The 17,655-nt window shown below is 45.2% G+C and overlaps 1 protein-coding gene across 1 annotated transcript in view; it reads right to left on the bottom strand.

Moving 5' to 3' along the window:
- Positions 1–11,187, bottom strand: part of LOC110495784 (heparan-sulfate 6-O-sulfotransferase 3-B) — a 30,270-nt gene extending 19,083 nt beyond the window's left edge. The window contains exon 1 of the mRNA XM_021571212.2: positions 10,082–11,187. Coding sequence (XP_021426887.2) covers positions 10,082–10,650 — 569 coding nt within the window. The 5' untranslated portion in view covers positions 10,651–11,187. The remainder of the gene's footprint in view (positions 1–10,081) is intronic.
- Positions 11,188–17,655: the final 6,468 nt, after the last annotated feature.

The following is a 17,655-nucleotide window of genomic DNA, read 5'->3' as shown; positions in this document are numbered from 1 at the left end:
ACCTGACGTCACTAGACAGTTCGTTGTCGAGGTTGACGCGTCAGAGGTGGGCGTGGGAGCCATTCTTTCTCAGCGCTCCCTCTCTGACGACAAGGTCCATCCTTGCGCGTATTTTTCTCATCGCCTGTCGCCGTCGGAACGTAACTATGATGTGGGAAACCGCGAACTGCTCGCCATCCGCTTAGCCCTAGGCGAATGGCGACAGTGGTTGGAGGGGGCGACCGTTCCTTTTGTCGTTTGGACTGACCATAGGAACCTTGAGTACATCCGTTCTGCCAAACGACTTAATGCGCGTCAGGCGCGCTGGGCGCTGTTTTTCGCTCGTTTCGAGTTCGTGATTTCTTATCGTCCGGGCTCTAAGAACACCAAGCCTGATGCTTTATCTCGTCTCTTCAGTTCTTCAGTAGCCTCCACTGACCCGAGGGGATTCTCCCTGAGGGGCGTGTTGTCGGGTTGACTGTCTGGGGAATTGAGAGGCAGGTAAAGCAAGCACTCACTCAAACTCCGTCGCCGCGCGCTTGTCCTAGGAACCTTCTTTTCGTTCCCGTTCCTACTCGTCTGGCCGTTCTTCAGTGGGCTCACTCTGCCAAGTTAGCCGGCCATCCTGGCGTTCGGGGTACGCTTGCTTCCATTCGCCAGCGTTTTTGGTGGCCCACCCGGGAGCATGACACGCGTCGCTTCGTGGCTGCTTGTTCGGTCTGCGCGCAGACTAAGTCCGGTAACTCCCCTCCTGCCGGCCGTCTCAGGCCGCTTCCCATTCCCTCTCGACCGTGGTCTCACATCGCCTTAGATTTTGTCACCGGACTGCCTTCGTCAGCGGGGAAGACTGTTATTCTTACGGTTGTCGACAGGTTCTCTAAGGCGGCTCATTTTATTCCCCTTGCTAAGCTTCCTTCTGCTAAAGAGACGGCACAAATCATCATCGAGAATGTTTTCAGAATTCATGGCCTTCCGTCAGACGTCGTTTCGGACAGAGGTCCGCAATTCACGTCTCAATTTTGGAGGGAGTTTTGCCGTTTGATTGGGGCTTCCGTCAGTCTCTCTTCCGGCTTTCACCCCCAGTCTAACGGTCAAGCAGAACGGGCCAATCAGACTATTGGTCGCATCTTACGCAGTCTTTCTTTTCGCAACCCTGCGTCTTGGTCAGAACAGCTCCCCTGGGCAGAATACGCCCACAACTCGCTTCCTTCGTCTGCGACCGGGCTATCTCCTTTTCAGAGTAGCCTCGGGTACCAGCCTCCGCTGTTCTCATCTCAGTTCGCCGAGTCCAGCGTCCCCTCCGCTCAGGCTTTTGTCCAACGTTGCGAGCGCACCTGGAAGAGGGTCAGGTCTGCACTTTGCCGTTATAGGGCGCAGACTGTGAGAGCTGCTAATAAGCGTAGAACTAAGAGTCCTAGATATTGTCGCGGTCAGAGAGTTTGGCTCTCCACTCAGAACCTTCCCCTTAAGACCGCTTCTCGCAAGCTGACCCCGCGGTTCATTGGTCCGTTCCGTATTTCTCGGATCATTAATCCTGTCGCAGTGCGACTTCTTCTTCCGCGATATCTTCGTCGCGTCCACCCGGTCTTCCATGTCTCCTGTGTCAAGCCCGTTCTTCGCGCCCCCGCTCGTCTTCCCCCCCCCCCCATCCTTGTCGAGGGCGCACCCATCTACAGGGTCCGTAGGATTTTGGACATGCGTCCTCGGGGCCGTGGTCATCAGTACCTAGTAGATTGGGAGGGGTACGGTCCTGAGGAGAGGAGTTGGGTTCCCTCTCGGGACGTGCTGGACCGTGCGCTGATCGATGATTTCCTCCGTTGCCGCCAGGTTTCCTCCTCGAGTGCACCAGGAGGCGCTCGGTGAGTGGGGGGGTACTGTCATGTATTGTCATGTTGTGTCTTGTTTCTGTCCTTTCCCTTCACCCTGTCTCCCTCTGCTGGTCGTTATTAGGTTACCTTTTCTCCCCCTCTTTCCCCCAGCTGTTCCTTGTCTCCTCCTAACTACCTCGTCACCCCTTTTCCCACCTGTTCCCTTTTTCCCTCTGATTAGTCCTCTATATCTCTCTCTGTTTTTGTTCCTGTCTTTGTCGGATTCTCGTTTGTGTTACTCATGCCTGAACCAGACTATCGTCGTGTTTGCTGCAACCTTGTCCTGTCCTGTCGGAATCTGCCTGTTCATCTAACCTTGTCCTGTCCTGTCGGAATCTGCCTGTCCATCTGAGCCTACGTGTGTTTCGTCATTAAAGAAACTCTGTTTTGTTAATTCGCTTTTGGGTCCTCATTCACGCACCTAACAAATAATCTGTCTGTAAACAATTGTTGGAAAAATTACATCCTAACCGACTTGCCAAATCTATAGTTTGTTAACAAGAAATGTGTGGAGTGGTTGAAAAACGAGTTTTAATGACTGCAACCTAAGTGTATGTAAACTTCCGACTTCAACTGTATTAGGGACCAATCAGATCACTTCTTCACTCTCTTCTGTTTGACGGCGTGTATAGTCTCTCTCCACAGATGAAAAGTGAATTCTGATGCAACACTCATTTAAAGCAGGGAAAGATGCTACGTGCTAGCCAAGCGTGAACAGCTGTGTGTGAAATCCTTGTTTCCTTTAGAGACGCTGTCATAACTTAACACCACTGGTTCGGCTGATGCTGTTGGATTAAATAGAGTTGTGCATATTAATTGAGCAATTAGTGGACGTGACTGAGCAGATCACTTCCTCTACTGAAATGCTCTGCCAGTTGTGGTGATAATAGAATACCTTTCTATACCCACACATGCCCATGTGCCGACACACACACACACACACGCACACACACAAATGCCCACACACTTACTGCCCATCCACAGTACAATGTGCAGTCCATTACAAGCCCACAGAAGAATAGGCAGAGAAGGTATGTTACTCGATACAGCACAGAGAGAGAGAGAGACAGACAGATAGAGAGAGGGAGAGACAGAGAGAGAGCGAGAGAGAGAGCGAGAGCGAGAGAGAGAGAGAGAGAGAGAGAGAGAGGGCTAACTGTGGCTCTCTGATGGTCTCAGATCTGGGATGCTATTTCGGGAGCTACAGGAAAGCCCCAGGGATGCTGGTGTGGAGACAGTGGAATAAAATGAGAGATTTACCGGGTAGATCTTGGGTAGTGTGTGTGTGACAGAGAGAGAGAGAGAGAGAGAGAGAGAGAGAGAAAGAGAGAGAGTGAGAGAGTGAGAGAGAGAGAAACTTTTGTTTATCCATTTAACTTGCTTTGACAACGTAAACATGTTTCCCATGCCAATAAAGCCCATGGAATTAAATTGAGAGAGAGAGGGGAGTAGGAGAAGGAGGGCGAGGGTGAGAGGGGAGTAGGAGAAGGAGGGCGAGGGTGAGAGGGAGAGGGGAGTAGGAGAAGGAGGGTGAGGGTGAGAGGGAGTAGAAGAAGGAGAAGGAGGGCGAGGGTGAGAGGAACGGAGGGTAGGCGGGGAGACACCAAAGAATAATTGTCCCGATTGGTGTTTTTAAATCACTGATGAAGGATTTTGAGGCTGATTCCCTGACCTGTCAATGTTTTTAATTTGCTGTTTTATACTCTTGTGAATTCAATGTTTTTTACTAGATTACTTGTAGTTTTTCACGTTGTCTGTCTGTAATTTTTTTGTAATGACTTGGTGCTGCCTATCTTGGCCAGGGCGCTCTTGAAAAATAGATTTTAATCTCAATGAGCCCTTCCTGGTTAAATAAAGGTTCAAATAAAAAATAATAATAATAATGGTCTCTCCAGTGAGTTACTTGGACCCCAATGTATTTCAGCCTTCACCCCCCCCCCCCCCCCCCCCCAGCACATGGCAGCGCATATTTCTCAATTGACAGAAACCTGCTTTTGTTGCAAAGATTTGGACATTTCCTAAAGATAAACTATACAAGTCTCAGGAGTACAGCAGTCTGTCAGGATTGTAGTAGTTAGCATGTCACCTTTCTCTTTAACACAGTTATCAGAAAGACCACGTACTGCTTATGGAACGACATACAGTAATACATGGAACCACAGCATAGGCCTACAGACACAGATGACCAAGCAGGTAATAACACAGTCACATATCAATTATGAGCATGTCCTGATTGCTTCTCAGAAAACAACTAACATGAAAACAGTCAAGTTATGTCTCTATTTCAAATTACCTTATATTAGAGAAATTCAGAGTCAGACAAAAGTATTTTGAAATTGTTTGACACAGCCAATGGCATGCTACTACTCTAATACTCAAACCTGGAGTGTTAGCAATTACAGTAGCTTGACATGTTAATCGTAGCAGTTTCTTTCTTGTAAATAAGTCACTTCCAATCCTTTGGGTTGTCTTGGGTGAGCTACACGCAGCACTCACCCTACACTAGCGGTCGACCGATTAATCGGAATGGCCGATTAATTAGGGCCGATTTCAAGTTTTCATGACAAACGGAAATCGGTCTTTTTGGGCACCGATTTGGGCGATTTTTACATTTTATTTTTAACACCTTTATTTAATCTTTATTTAACTTGGCAAGTCAGTTAAGAACACATTCTTATTGTCAATGACGGCCTAGGAACAGTGGGTTAACTGCCTCGTTCAGGGGCAGAACGACAGATTTTCACCTTGTCAGCTCGGGGGCTCCAATCTTGCAACCTTACAGTTAACTAGTCCAACGCTATAACGACCTGCCTCTCGTTGCACTCCACAAGGAGACTGCCTGTTACGCAAATGCAGTAAGTCAAGGTAAGTTGCTAGCTAGCATTAAACTTATCTTATAAAAACAATCAATCAATCATAATCACTAGTTAACTACACATGGTTGATGATATTACTAGATATTATCTAGCGTGTCCTGCGTTGCATATAATCTGACTGAGCATAGAAGCATACAAGTATCTAACTGAGCGGTGGTAGGCAGAAGCAGGCGCGTAAACATTCATTCAAACAGCACTTTCTTTACGTTTTGCCAGCAGCTCTTCGTTGTGCGTCAAGCATTGCGCTGTTTATGACTTCAAGCCTATCAACTCCTGAGATGAGGCTGGTGTAACCGAAGTGAAATGGCTAGCTAGTTAGCGCGCGCTAATAGCGTTTCAAACGTCACTCGCTCTGAACCTTGGAGTGGTTGTTTCCCTTGCTCTGCATGGGTTACACTGCTTCAAGGGTGGCTGTTGTCGTTGTGTTCCTGGTTCGAGCCCAGGGAGGAGCGAGGAGAAGGACGGAAGCTATACTGTTACACTGGCAATACTAAAGGGTCTATAAGAACATCCAATAGTCAAAGGTTAATGAAATACAAATGGTATAGGGGGAAATAGTCCTATAACTACAACCTAAAACTTCTTACCTGGGAATATTGAAGACTCATGTTGAAAGGAACCATCAGCTTTCATATGTTCTCAGGTTCTGAGCAAGGAACTTAAACGTTAGCTTTCTTACACGGCACATATTGCACTTTTACTTTCTTCTCCAACACTTTGTTTTTGCATTATTTAAACCAAATTGAACATGTTCCATTATTTAATTGAGGCTAAATTGATTTTATTGATGTATTATATTAAGTTAAAATAAGTGTTCATTCAGTAGTTGTAATTGTCATTATTACAAATAAAAAAAAATAAAAAATGACCGATTAATCGGTATTGGCTTTTTTGGTCCTCCAATAATCGGTATTGGTATCGGCATGGAAAAATCACAATCGGTCACACACACACACACACACACACACACACACACACACACACACACACACACACACACACACACACACACACACACAGCTGTTACTGTAATACCACGCACACAGAATCTCTGTCGTGAAACCTGTGTACTCAAAACACTTCATGATAAGACAGAAAAAGAGAGGGGAAAGGAACAAGTAGAAACATGCTTGTATTCGGGACTTTAGTGATGTGCTATACATACACATGTAGAACATGCTTGTATTTGGGACTTTAGTGATGTGCTATACATACACATGTAGAACAACATGCTTGTATTTGGGACTTTAGTGATGTGCTATACATACACATGAAGAACATGCTTGTATTCGGGAATTTAGTGATGTGCTATACATACACATGAACAACAGGCTTGTATTTGGGACTTTAGTGATGTGCTATACATACACATGAACAACAGGCTTGTATTCGGGACTTTAGTGATGTGCTATACATACACATGAACAACAGGCTTGTATTCGGGACTTTAGTGATGTGCTATACATACACATGAACAACAGGCTTGTATTCGGGACTTTAGTGATGTGCTATACATACACATGAACAACAGGCTTGTATTCGGGACTTTAGTGATGTGCTATACATACACATGAACAACAGGCTTGTATTCGGGTCTTTAGTGATGTGCTATACATACACATGAAGAGCGACAAGTTTGTGTATAAATCGGGATCTGCTCCTTAATCTACCTCCAGATGATGATCTCCCATAAAGGAGTGTGGAGATTACTACTATCTTCTGAATACCTCTGCAGAATGCATGATATTACATTACAACGGAATATATTACGTTTTTGCATGTTCTGATTAGGGACTGATACATTTTGGGAATATGATCCTAACCAACGACACATTGGTTTTTTGAAAGACTTCCCAGTCAATTGCTGGGAGAAACTGTTGCTGACACAACACTTTATTAATGCATATGATCAATTGACCAACTTCTATGGAAAATAATAACTGAATGGACCTTTGATCTAGTTCAGGGTTTCCCAAACTTGGTCCTGCCCCCCCCTCCCCCCCCCCCCCTCCCTTGGGTGCATGTTTTGGTTTTTTCTCTAGCACTACACAGCTGATTCAAATAACCAACTCATCATCATGTTTTGATTATTTGAATCAGCTGTGTCGTGCTAGAGAAAAAACCCCAGGACTGAGTTTGGGAAGCCTGGTCTAGTTAAACCCAGGTCTATAGAAACTACACAGAGAGAACACACTAATGACAGAGTTACCTTATACCAACTTGGCTAATTAATGTCGGAAATCATACCTCTCTCTCTCTTGCCTTATGCGACGAAAGAAAGGGTAAATGATAACCGGGATGCTGTGTCTGATGATGTGTGAAGAGCATGCTCAGAGGTTTTGTGTGCATGTGTGCGTGCGTGTGTGTGTGTGTTGCTGATCTATACCGAGTGTCTGGAACACACACACACCTCGAAGTGTGAGACATCTGCTGTACATGAATACACCTGGGGCTACACCTCCACTGATAATCACCTTCTGATCATATTTTATCCGTTTTATGTTAATGACTTATTCTTATTCATTTTCGTCCTATCTGATGTGACTTCCTTGTTATATGTGTTTGTGAAATGGCTTGTGACAGAGTTAAGTGAAATTCACTGTAAATACAGTTTGAATTTCAATCTACCCTCTGAACTAACTGGGAGGAGCTTACATAAAACAGCCTTCTCCTCAGATGGGAATCTTGAGCTGAGGGATTTAACGGATGAGAAATTGACTTAAGTGCAGGACAAGATTAATGTCAGAAATTTGCCACCAGATGGGTTTTTTCTCATTTTCTCATGGTCTGCTTTGGGTCCCAGTGCCAGTGAAACGTGGAGGAGGAAGACAACGCTGAATCATCTGTGTACTGGATTATGTGCACAAAACCCATATTATTAGACTTCTAGACTGCAGTGGGTCCTGGGTAGGATGTTTTATCTCTCCTCCTATAAAACAAAGCAAAATGTTTTATAATATATTTGTGTCTATTCTGTCTATTCTAGTAGTGGTGTCTCTTTGCGGAAGAAACACATTAGCCAATGTTCACAGGCTCTGAGTAAAAGCCGTGTCCGTCAGCCTCAGGGTTTGACTTCAATTTATTTTCAATGAATTGAAGAAAATAAACTGTCATCGAAGATAATGGCCAGTTTTCCAGTTCATAGCCGGTGATTCAATGCAATTTGAATTTGATTGTTCTGATATGGAATTGACCCCAGAACAGGTAATTAATTATGTTATCTTTATACTTGGGTGAGACAGTGAGGTTTGCCTCCTCTCTCTCTCTCTCTCTCTCTCTCTCTTTCCTACCATTGCAGCTGACTGTGGAAGAGCAGACCTGACAAATGAAGCAGATTCTAAGGTTGGAGCAGTGTGTTGCTGCTGTGAGGAGCATGCCATGCTGGACTCAGTAGCACGGTGCTCTTATTAGTGATTGGCAGTAACCTCACATGACTCACTGATGGGGTTGGTCAAGGTAGATTATGTGGAAAGTAGGATGGAGGTCAAGAAGGGAGGGAGGGAGGGAGGGAGGGAGGGAGGGAGGGAGGGAGGGAGGGAGGGAGGGAGGGAGGGAGGGAGGGATGGATGGATGGATGGATTTTAGCATTAGGGCAGAGCCTAATCCTGATTATGTTGGTTAGGAATACGAGATACATCCACATTCACCCACGCTGGTCGCTCCAATGAAAGTAGTCTGATGTGACAGGATCTGATGTGACCTTTCATGCGTTAGCCTGACTGAAGCGTCCCATGCTCTGGAGCTGCATGGGGACTGCCTGGAAATGCCAACGCTGTCAGAGCCCTGGCACCAGCCCTGACACAGCCTCGACCAGGGAGACCAGATGATGGGGTGTCTGTGAGATGACCCGAGGGCAACAATAGACAGATGGCAGCTCTGTCTCCACTAAAGACCATCATGTCCCCATAGATGCAACCTCTCAATTTCCCATGTTAAAGTCCTAGTGCAGTCAAAAACATGCTTTTCATGTGTTTTATATATATTTCCACAATATGAGGTTGGAATATTACAGTAAAATTGTGAAAATGATGATAGTGCCCTTTACTGTAAGAGCAGTTTGAAAAGGCTGCCTGAAATTTCAGCCTGTTTTGGTGGGATGGAATTTTGGGGTGACATCACCAGGAGGCAAATAGGTTAATAGACCAATAAGAAAGAGAGTTCCAAACCTCACTACCAATAACAGCTTGTTTTCAGTTATCCCCTCCCCACTCAGACAACTTCCAGACAGTCTTAGAAAATATCTTTGTTGAGAAATTGCTCTTTGCTAACAAGCTATTTTTGTTAATATTTTACCATTTTATTTTACCATTTTTTTTTCTCTCAAATGAAGGTAATTAATTGCTACCCAGAAATGATTTGATCGTGAGATTAAAATGACTGCATTGGAACCTTAACAAACTAGTGCCATGGTTCTGGTCTGACCATTTGATCCGTTTCATTTCCATGCTTATTCTTCTTATACAAGCAGATCATATTTCTGGAATACTTACGTGCGTTGTACCAGATTTACTGTTTCAGGTTTTACTATCTCAGTCTTTATGGTATTTTATAACAACCTCATAATCGTTAATTATCTTTGAACTCTTGATATCAATAAAAAACCATGGGGATAATCTACAGTGCTCTTCTTGTATTATCCCTATGGTTACAGTACATCCTAAAGCTACAGTCAGAAGTATGGGATCAGGAACAACAAGAGGACAAATGCACCAACCAAAAAGACAACAAGATTAAATGATTGTAATGTCAAGCCGAACCCAAAAGTAAAAACCTTGTTTATTTTTTTAACTAGAAGTGTTTCAGCCCTTCTACCCCAAAATGGAATAACCCTGACATAGAGGCAGTTTATAATGTGTTTATAATGTGTTTATAACCATTTATAAAGGGGTAGTGTACAGTAGCCCTCTGTGAGGATAACTACTGCCTGTTAAAGCCTTCAGAAAAGGGCTAATTCATTTTCAACAGGAAAATGAGTGCAAGGGGAGAAATTGTAAATATCTTTAGTCAAGCGCCTTGTCTTCTATGCGTTTAATCAAGCTTTTAGCACGCTCTATTCAAAAGAGAGGCTAATCATAGTATTTTAATACAAACCATAATGATTTTAATCAGTGTTCAAGCTGGGTTGGAACAAAAGCCTGCCCACTGCAGCCCCCTAGGGCCAGGTTGCCACCCGTGTTGCATGCTATTGTTCCTGTTATAGAAATGTAGTATAGGCTACATTATTCTTTCAAACCTATCTGATCATTGAATTTAATTCTGTCAATGTACACTTACATCTCACACTGTTTCTCCTGGCCACAAACAGTTTAGGCTCTACTGATTAGCTACAGGAACAATAATCAAATTGAGACCCCATACCGTCGGTCCCTCTGAGCATCCTTCTTGTCTTTCTTGTTCATCACTACAGGCACGCAGTTAGTCAGCTCGGTCCAGTCCGCATGTAGACCACAACTCCAGCCAGTAGAGAACCTAGAGAAAAGCCAGGACTCCGCTTTGCCCGGGCGGTGACAGGTACATTTCTTCTGTCCTGGCATACAATCACAGGGCTGTTCGAGGTGAATGTTTCGGACAAGGTGCCGTCCGAAAGTAGTCCCACCGGTCTTCTGGATGTGGAGGAACACTATAACGTCATCTCCTTTGATGTTGAAATCCACGTGTCGCTCAAGGTCTCGGTCAGTAAAATTGAATTTGGACAGAGTTTTTGAGGAACCCTCCGACTCCAGCCCTTCTTGGTACGCGTAAATGTCGTCCCCCGAGTGATATTGGCGGAACATTCCACTCAACTTGTCCCCAGTTAGGAAGCGACAAGAGTTACTGCCGGCTGGACAAATGTACTGATAGCCTATCATCAAGAAGACCACGGCCAGTATCGGAATCAAAATGAGTTTGTTGGATTTATCCTCCATTGTGCTTGGTGAAATAGTCATGCCATTGATATAAGCGGTAACATAAAGTCTCCAGCCAAACCAAATGCTCTAACTCCTCGTGCACCCTGCTTCATCGTAGCCTAGATGGTTACAGTTGTCAAACTTGATGTCTCCTTTGGAGCGATGAACATCTCTCTAGACAGGCAGCTTATTTATTTCCAGCAGCAAAATGTAAAAAAAAAAAAAAAACTATTCCCAACGCTATGCCAATGTATCGTCTTCTATTGTCAGAAGCAAAGGAGACATTTGTGAAATTTGAAAAACAGACATAGCCTACCCGGGGTAGTCTATCTCACGAGCGCGCAGCTGATTCAGCATCTTCTTCGACAACGGCTCTGTCCGGAGGCGGCGACTGCAAGCTCTCATAAATGCATCACGCTGTCATTAGTAGCATAACCACCCGGTGCACACGCACTACCCATGCATCTCTCTATAGCCACCGGTTCACTGTTCATTTTAAACCTTTGCGTCACCACGACAATGTTTTTAAATAATACTTTTGTGTCGCTTAAGGCTGGCTCTTCAAGTCAACATCTCAACAACAATTGTTCACCTGTGCGCAGGGCAATACATTGAAAGCGGAGGAGGATAGAGAGCCATCTACATATGAACCAATCATGTATTATCACTTGCTGTAAAATCGACCAATCCATGAACATAGCCTACGTGAAATACCCATTGGCCACCATAACAATATTCGCACTAAAACATTACTTTTTAAGCCAATCGAAACGGGGAGACATGATTATGCCTATAGCCTACACTGGCCAGCCCCATGAATGGACGTCAAATTCCTTTTCCGTCTGTTTGCAAAGGCGTTTCTGATGTCAAACTTCAGGTTTATCAAATTCCTAATAGTAACTACATGACTTTCAAACAAATGTCGTATGTCTTCTTGGATTTAAAGTGAGCCCTGTGCTGAGCTGAACGGTCTATACTAGGCTATAGCGTTCCAGAACCTTGGACAGGTCCAATAGTGACAGACTAAAGGAAAACAAAGCACCTTTGCAACCACTACGTTGGTGTGCGTGTGTGTCAAATCAAATCAAATGTTATTGGTCACATACACATATTTAGCAGATGTTATTGCTGGTGTAGTGTAATGCTTGTATTCCTAGCTCCAACCGTGCAGTAGTATCTAACAATTCACAACGATATACACAAATCTAAAGTAAAAGAATGGAGTTAAGAAATATATAAATATTAGTATGAGCAATGTGAGTGGCATTGACTAAATACAGTAGAATAGAATACAATATATAGATATGAAATGAGTAAAGCAGTATGTAAACATTAAAATTACATTATTAAAGTGACCAGTGATTCCTCTAAGGTGCAGGGTTGAGTAACTGGGTGGTAGCCGGCTAGTGATGGCTATTTAACAGTCTGGTGGCCTTGAGATAGAAACTGTTTTTAAGTCTCTCGGTCCCAGCTTTGATGCACCTGTACTGATCTCGGCTGACAGGCCGTGGCTGTTCTCCCTGCTAAAGTGGGTCTAAGGTGCCAGGTAAGGTGGAGGTGATATGATCCTTAACTAGCCTAACAAAGCACTTGATGATGACAGAAGGAAGTGCCACGGGGCAATATTAATTTAGTTCAGTTCATATTGAAGCATGTGGGGACAGTAGACTTGGATAGGGAGAGATTGAATATGTCCGTAAACACTCCAGCCAGCTGGTCTGCACATGTTCTGAGGACGCAGCTAGGGATGCCGTCTGGGCCGGCAGCCTTGTGCGTGTGCGTGCGAGCGCAAGTGCGTCTGTGTAATCATTTCCTGATGATTTTCTTTGCAATGCACCTCCAACATTACCGCCTTTTCCAAAATTACACCATAACCTGCATGGCCTTGCAGGACAGTGTGCATAGCCCACTCGTGCAGGACAGTGTGCATAGCCCACTCGTGCAGGAAAGTGTGCATAGCCCACTCGTGCAGGACAGTGTGCATAGCCCACTCGTGCAGGACAGTGTGCATGAATATAGCCTATTCTCATGCTGTTCTCAATCTGCATCATAATGACTATAAGTGCTTCCACTAAGCTTTTTAACAAATGCATGTTTCTTAAGCTTTTATACCGATCTCAAGCTTTTGTTGAGATTTTCCTGAAACCCCCACCATCAAAGGCTTTTATGACGATGTGGTGAAGTGCTTTAGTATTCGTCTTTTTGCCGTGACTGCTCCAGCACATGGCTCCTGCCCCTGTCCAGTTCTGTCCTGTCCTGTCCTTCCCTGCCCTGCCGTGCCCTGTCCATGTCCTGTCCTGTCCTGTCCTGTCCTGTTCTGTCCTGTCCTTTACCTGTCCTGTCTTCCCCTGTCCTGTCCTGTCCTGTTCTGTCCTGCCCCTGTCCTGTCCTGCCCCTGTCCTGTCCTGTCCTGTCCTGCCCCTGTCCTGTCCTGTCCTGTCCTGCCCCTGTCCTGTCCTGTCCTGCCCTGTCCTGTCCTGCCCCTGTTCTGTCCTGCCCCTGTCCTGTCCTGTCCTGCCCCTGTCCTGTCCTGTCCTGTCCTGTCCTGTCCTGTCCTGCCCCTGTCCTGTCCTGTCCTGCCCCTGTCCTGTCCTGTCCTGTCCTGCCCTGTCCTGTCCTGTCCTGCCCCTGTCCTGTCCTGCCCCTGCCCCTGTCCTGTCCCTGCCCCTTGTCCTGTCCTGCCCTGCCCCTGTCCTGTCCTGCCCCTGTCCTGTCCTTCCCCTGTCCTGTCCTGTCCTGTCCTGTCCTGCCCCTGTCCTGTCCTGTCCTGCCCCTGTCCTGTCCTGCCCCTGTCCTGTTCTGTCCTGTCCTGCCCCTGCCCCTGTCCTGTCCTGTCCTGTCCTGCCCCTGTCCTGCCCCTGTCCTGTCCTGTCCTGCCCTGTCCTGTCATGTCCTGCCCTGCCCTGCCCTGCCCTGCCCTGCCCTGCCCTGCCCTGTCCTGCCCTGCCCTGTCCTGTCCTGTCCCTGTCCTGTCCTGCCTCTGTCCTGTTCTGTCCTGTCCTGCCCTGCCCCTGTCCTGTCCTGCCCCTGTCCTGCCCCTGTCCTGTCCTGTCCTGCCCTGTCCTGTCCTGTCCTGTCCTGTCATGTCCTGCCCTGTCTTGTCCTGTCCTGCCCTGCCCTGTCCTGTCCTTCCCTGTCCTGCCCTGTCATGTCCTGTCCTGCCCTGTCCTGTCCTGTCCTGTCCTGCGGTAACATAATCACAGCTTTGATCAGCACCGGAAAAATGTGACATTGTGGTTTGTGTCACTGCAGCCAGGAGAACAAAGCCACAAGCTGTGAGTGTTAGATAAACACATGCCGGGCTTTAGCGGTGAGAGACTGTGGATAATACAGCATAAGTTGTGTTGTAGAAAGGGTTGAAGGCAACAACTGTGTCCTCTTATAGCGCAGAGATCACCGCTGTTAAGGGACCCCGCGCAGTTGAATGAGTTCAAACAGAACACCATAACAAACTAGACAGATAAGTTCTCGCCATCTTCCTCTCCTCGTTGGTTGAACATTAACCCACTTGCCAACTGTTTGATGGTCACATGGACACCTTTTGAACAGACGTTTGGCAGTTGGAGCCATTCCCAATGCCACAATCATTGATTACAGCTTAAGATTGAGCTGATGGACATTACTCAATAAGGTTGGAGTCTTATTATTCAATTGAATCCAGTCTAATCAGGAGCAGAATTTTAAAAATCCAGTCCTGGTGACTGTAAACATCAATATCAGCCGTCCCGGCTAACAAATGTTGGTTCTCAGAATCGTTAAGGGAATGTTCTGTGCTACCCCCTTGGCACCAGTCCCTGTTAGTGAGGTGTGGTAAAGAGTCTTGTAATCCTGTGGCTGTGATGTTTATAGGGCCTGAGCCTCAGAAAAGCAGGCAGCGGTATGAGAAACAACCCCTCAGAGTGCAGACTCAGCACCTCACCGCTGATATACAGCCCCGAGGGGCACAGGTGACTACAGGATATTAGATATTTTTTTATATATACATTTTTTAAACGTTCCCTGGTGTCCTGAGATGTGAGGACAGATCATGTGACTGTTTGCATTCATGCTCTGTTTATGTGTTGTATTTCTGTCCTAGAACTGGATCACATTGAGGACATAACATGTCCTCTCAGTTACAATAGTTCTGAGTAGTTCTGGTTGAAGAGATCCAAGAGAAATCCTCATTGGAGAGCTGAGATGGCCCTCCAAATCAACACACTTTCTGGACAGGAAGTGACATCTAACTTCATAGGTGCATGAATCACACACTGTGCCATTCGCCTTGGCTGCATATAACTGACTGTGCGTGCATATGTGTGTGTGTGTGTGTGTGTGTGTGTGTGCCAGCATATAAATGAGTTAGATAGAAGCCCTTTGCTTCTGTAAAGACCCACTGCCCTGTGGAGCTCCAGTGCCAAGCTTTCGCCCCCCACTGTCCCCCTTGGTCCAACTACACAATGGTATAGCTCCCATGTCTTCCTCTCAGGCCTGTATAAAAGCCTTCTCGCTCATGCTCTGCCCACCAAGGTTACCATGGCAGCTATGATTGCTCTGTGTGACAGGAGGGCCATTACCCACTTTCCTGTCCAAACAGGAAATACACAGAACCTGTCTCTGTGATTTGGCAGGAAAATGGGGAGTTGGAGGAGGACTGTTGGGTTCCGACTGGAGTCTGTCACCTCAGCCTTCCAGCGCGTTGCCATCGGGCCAGGGCTGGGGGAGGAAGTACTCACCACTGCAAGGCCTTCTACCGCTCTGCGGGGGAAAAATCATATGTGAAAAGGCCCACAAGTAATTGCTGTCCTCCCTGTCTATTTAAAGCTAGAATTAAACTAGTTGAAACACATGTACTGGCAGCTTTGACATACTGCATGGTGCAATCCATGGACGCACAAGCATCAGAATCCTTCCTGTGAATTAATGCGTTCATGTTTTTTTTTTTACATTAAAATATGTTAATTATAAGTGCTGCTGTGTGAGATAAAGAGCTTAGATGTGTCATCAAGTGTTTCCAACTGTGATTTACCTCCCTCTGTCTCCTGCGGTTGATTTCACAGGAGTGATTCAGTGCTGGGGTCTCCTCTCTGCAGGCAGTCTCCTCTCTGTCTCCTGCTGTTGATTTCACAGGAGTGATTCAGTGCTGGGGTCTCCTCTCTGCAGGTAGTCTCCTCTCTGCAGGCAGTCTCCTCTCTGCAGGCAGTCTCCTCTCTGCAGGCAGTCTCCGGGGGAGAGGGGAAATGATCCATTGTGGCGAGGTTCATTGAAGTAATTCCTTGACTGTGTGGTGCTGTTACATTGATTGAGTTACGGACATAATTGAGGGAGATAATGAAAGATTTCAAGAAGAAAATCAAAAACAAAGTGTAAAGAAACTCAACCCCATACTAGTTATTTTGATCATATTCTTTAGAATTTCAGGCATGTGCTGTTAATTACTGTGTATGTCACATTTCAAAGGATCCGTTTAAAGTGGGTCAAAAGTGTGAAGCTGTGAGAGTGAATTCTCAGGTGTCCTTTTGCCTTGGCCCTGATCAAATCATTTGAAAGATATGTCAGTGTTCATTATAAATCGCACTATGGTTGTGTAATGGATGCATTAAAAAGAAGGTCTCAAGTCAAACCATAGGTGACTCAGTAATGGGTGAAACGGGATACATACAATTATTTTGGGATTAGCATAGGATTCCAATAGATGTATATAGCAGAGCTGGGTTCAAATACTATTTAAAATCATTCAAATATAAGGGTTTGCTTGAGTCTGTCTGGAGTACCAAATGGGTGGGTTTGCAGTTTTGGTCTTTGAAATGATTTCAAATAGTATTTGAACCCAGGTCTAGTATATTGGATGGATGCATAGACGGGTTGGTTGTTTAGCAACAAAACCAACGCATATGCAACTAACTATGAGGGAAAAAACAGACCAAAAAAAACAGGGTTGGCTTAGATTGTTGACAACATGTAAACTATATGTTTATTGAAAACATAAATACATTTTCACAATGAGCACTAGTTGTCTCTTAAATACTTCGTTCCAGTTGTTGGTTAGCTAGCTAACACATTTTTCCATGTTAGAATTGACATGAAATCAGTCAAAACATCTCAAAACAAGACATAGTAATGAAGAACAAATTGAAACCATCTGAAATGAGCCACTTACAATTCCCTGCATGGCAGTTTCTTGTCATGCTGGCTAGCAATCAGCTAGAGATCAGCTAGCGATCAGCTAACAATCAGCTAACAATCAGCTAACAATCAGCTAGCGATCAGCTAACAATCAGCTAACAATCAGCTAGCGATCAGCTAACCCATCTATAGGGAAGGACATTCATGGGATGCAGAATAGGATAGAGACAACACTCACTGGCCTTTCTTGGTAATGGTAGGGATAAATACCTTAATCTATGTGTGTGTGCGTGCGTGCGCGCATGCGTGCTGAGTTAACCCAGGGTGCCACCTTAGTCAAAGAGGAAGTGGGAGCTGTGCCACACAGACCCTGGCACCAGACTAGCCCTCACCAGTCAATGTTTTACTCCACCACTAAAGACTAGGGCCAACATTAAATCATCCCATAGTGCTTCAAATCTCACAGAAAGTCAACAATATTTATATATGTTGTTAAAGTCATATCCCAAATACAGTATATATAAAAACAAAATGTGTATTTGTCTAAAATGATTTTCTGTTATTACAGCTCTTATTACTGTTGTTTTTCCCAAAGCAGTATGTGTAATAATGTCAATGAATCATGGTGTAATTCATGCAGTAATATGTGTGGATATTCAGGACTTTTAACAGGGCAGCTTGGGTAAGAAAACAAGGCGAACAGCCTGTGGATCCAGTCTGAATCACAGAAAGTCATTATCTACTGAAAACACCTTCCCCAGAGGAGGAGCAAGGAAGCTTCAAACGGATATCTTAACATTAGAATGCAGTCACATTGCACAAAACTAGGAGAATTGCACTGGGAAATCTGTGAAAGCTTGATATGCTGGGCTGCTTAGGTAAGTGCATTAGACAACTGTACATCAAAGCCTCAAAATATTCAGTGAGCAGAGCAGAAAT

The sequence above is a fragment of the Oncorhynchus mykiss genome, chromosome 18, assembly GCF_013265735.2.
Source record: "Oncorhynchus mykiss isolate Arlee chromosome 18, USDA_OmykA_1.1, whole genome shotgun sequence".
Taxonomy (NCBI): Eukaryota; Metazoa; Chordata; class Actinopteri; order Salmoniformes; family Salmonidae; genus Oncorhynchus; species Oncorhynchus mykiss.
The sequence above is the reverse complement of the archived record's forward strand: the minus strand, read 5'-3'. Positions and strand labels throughout refer to the sequence as shown.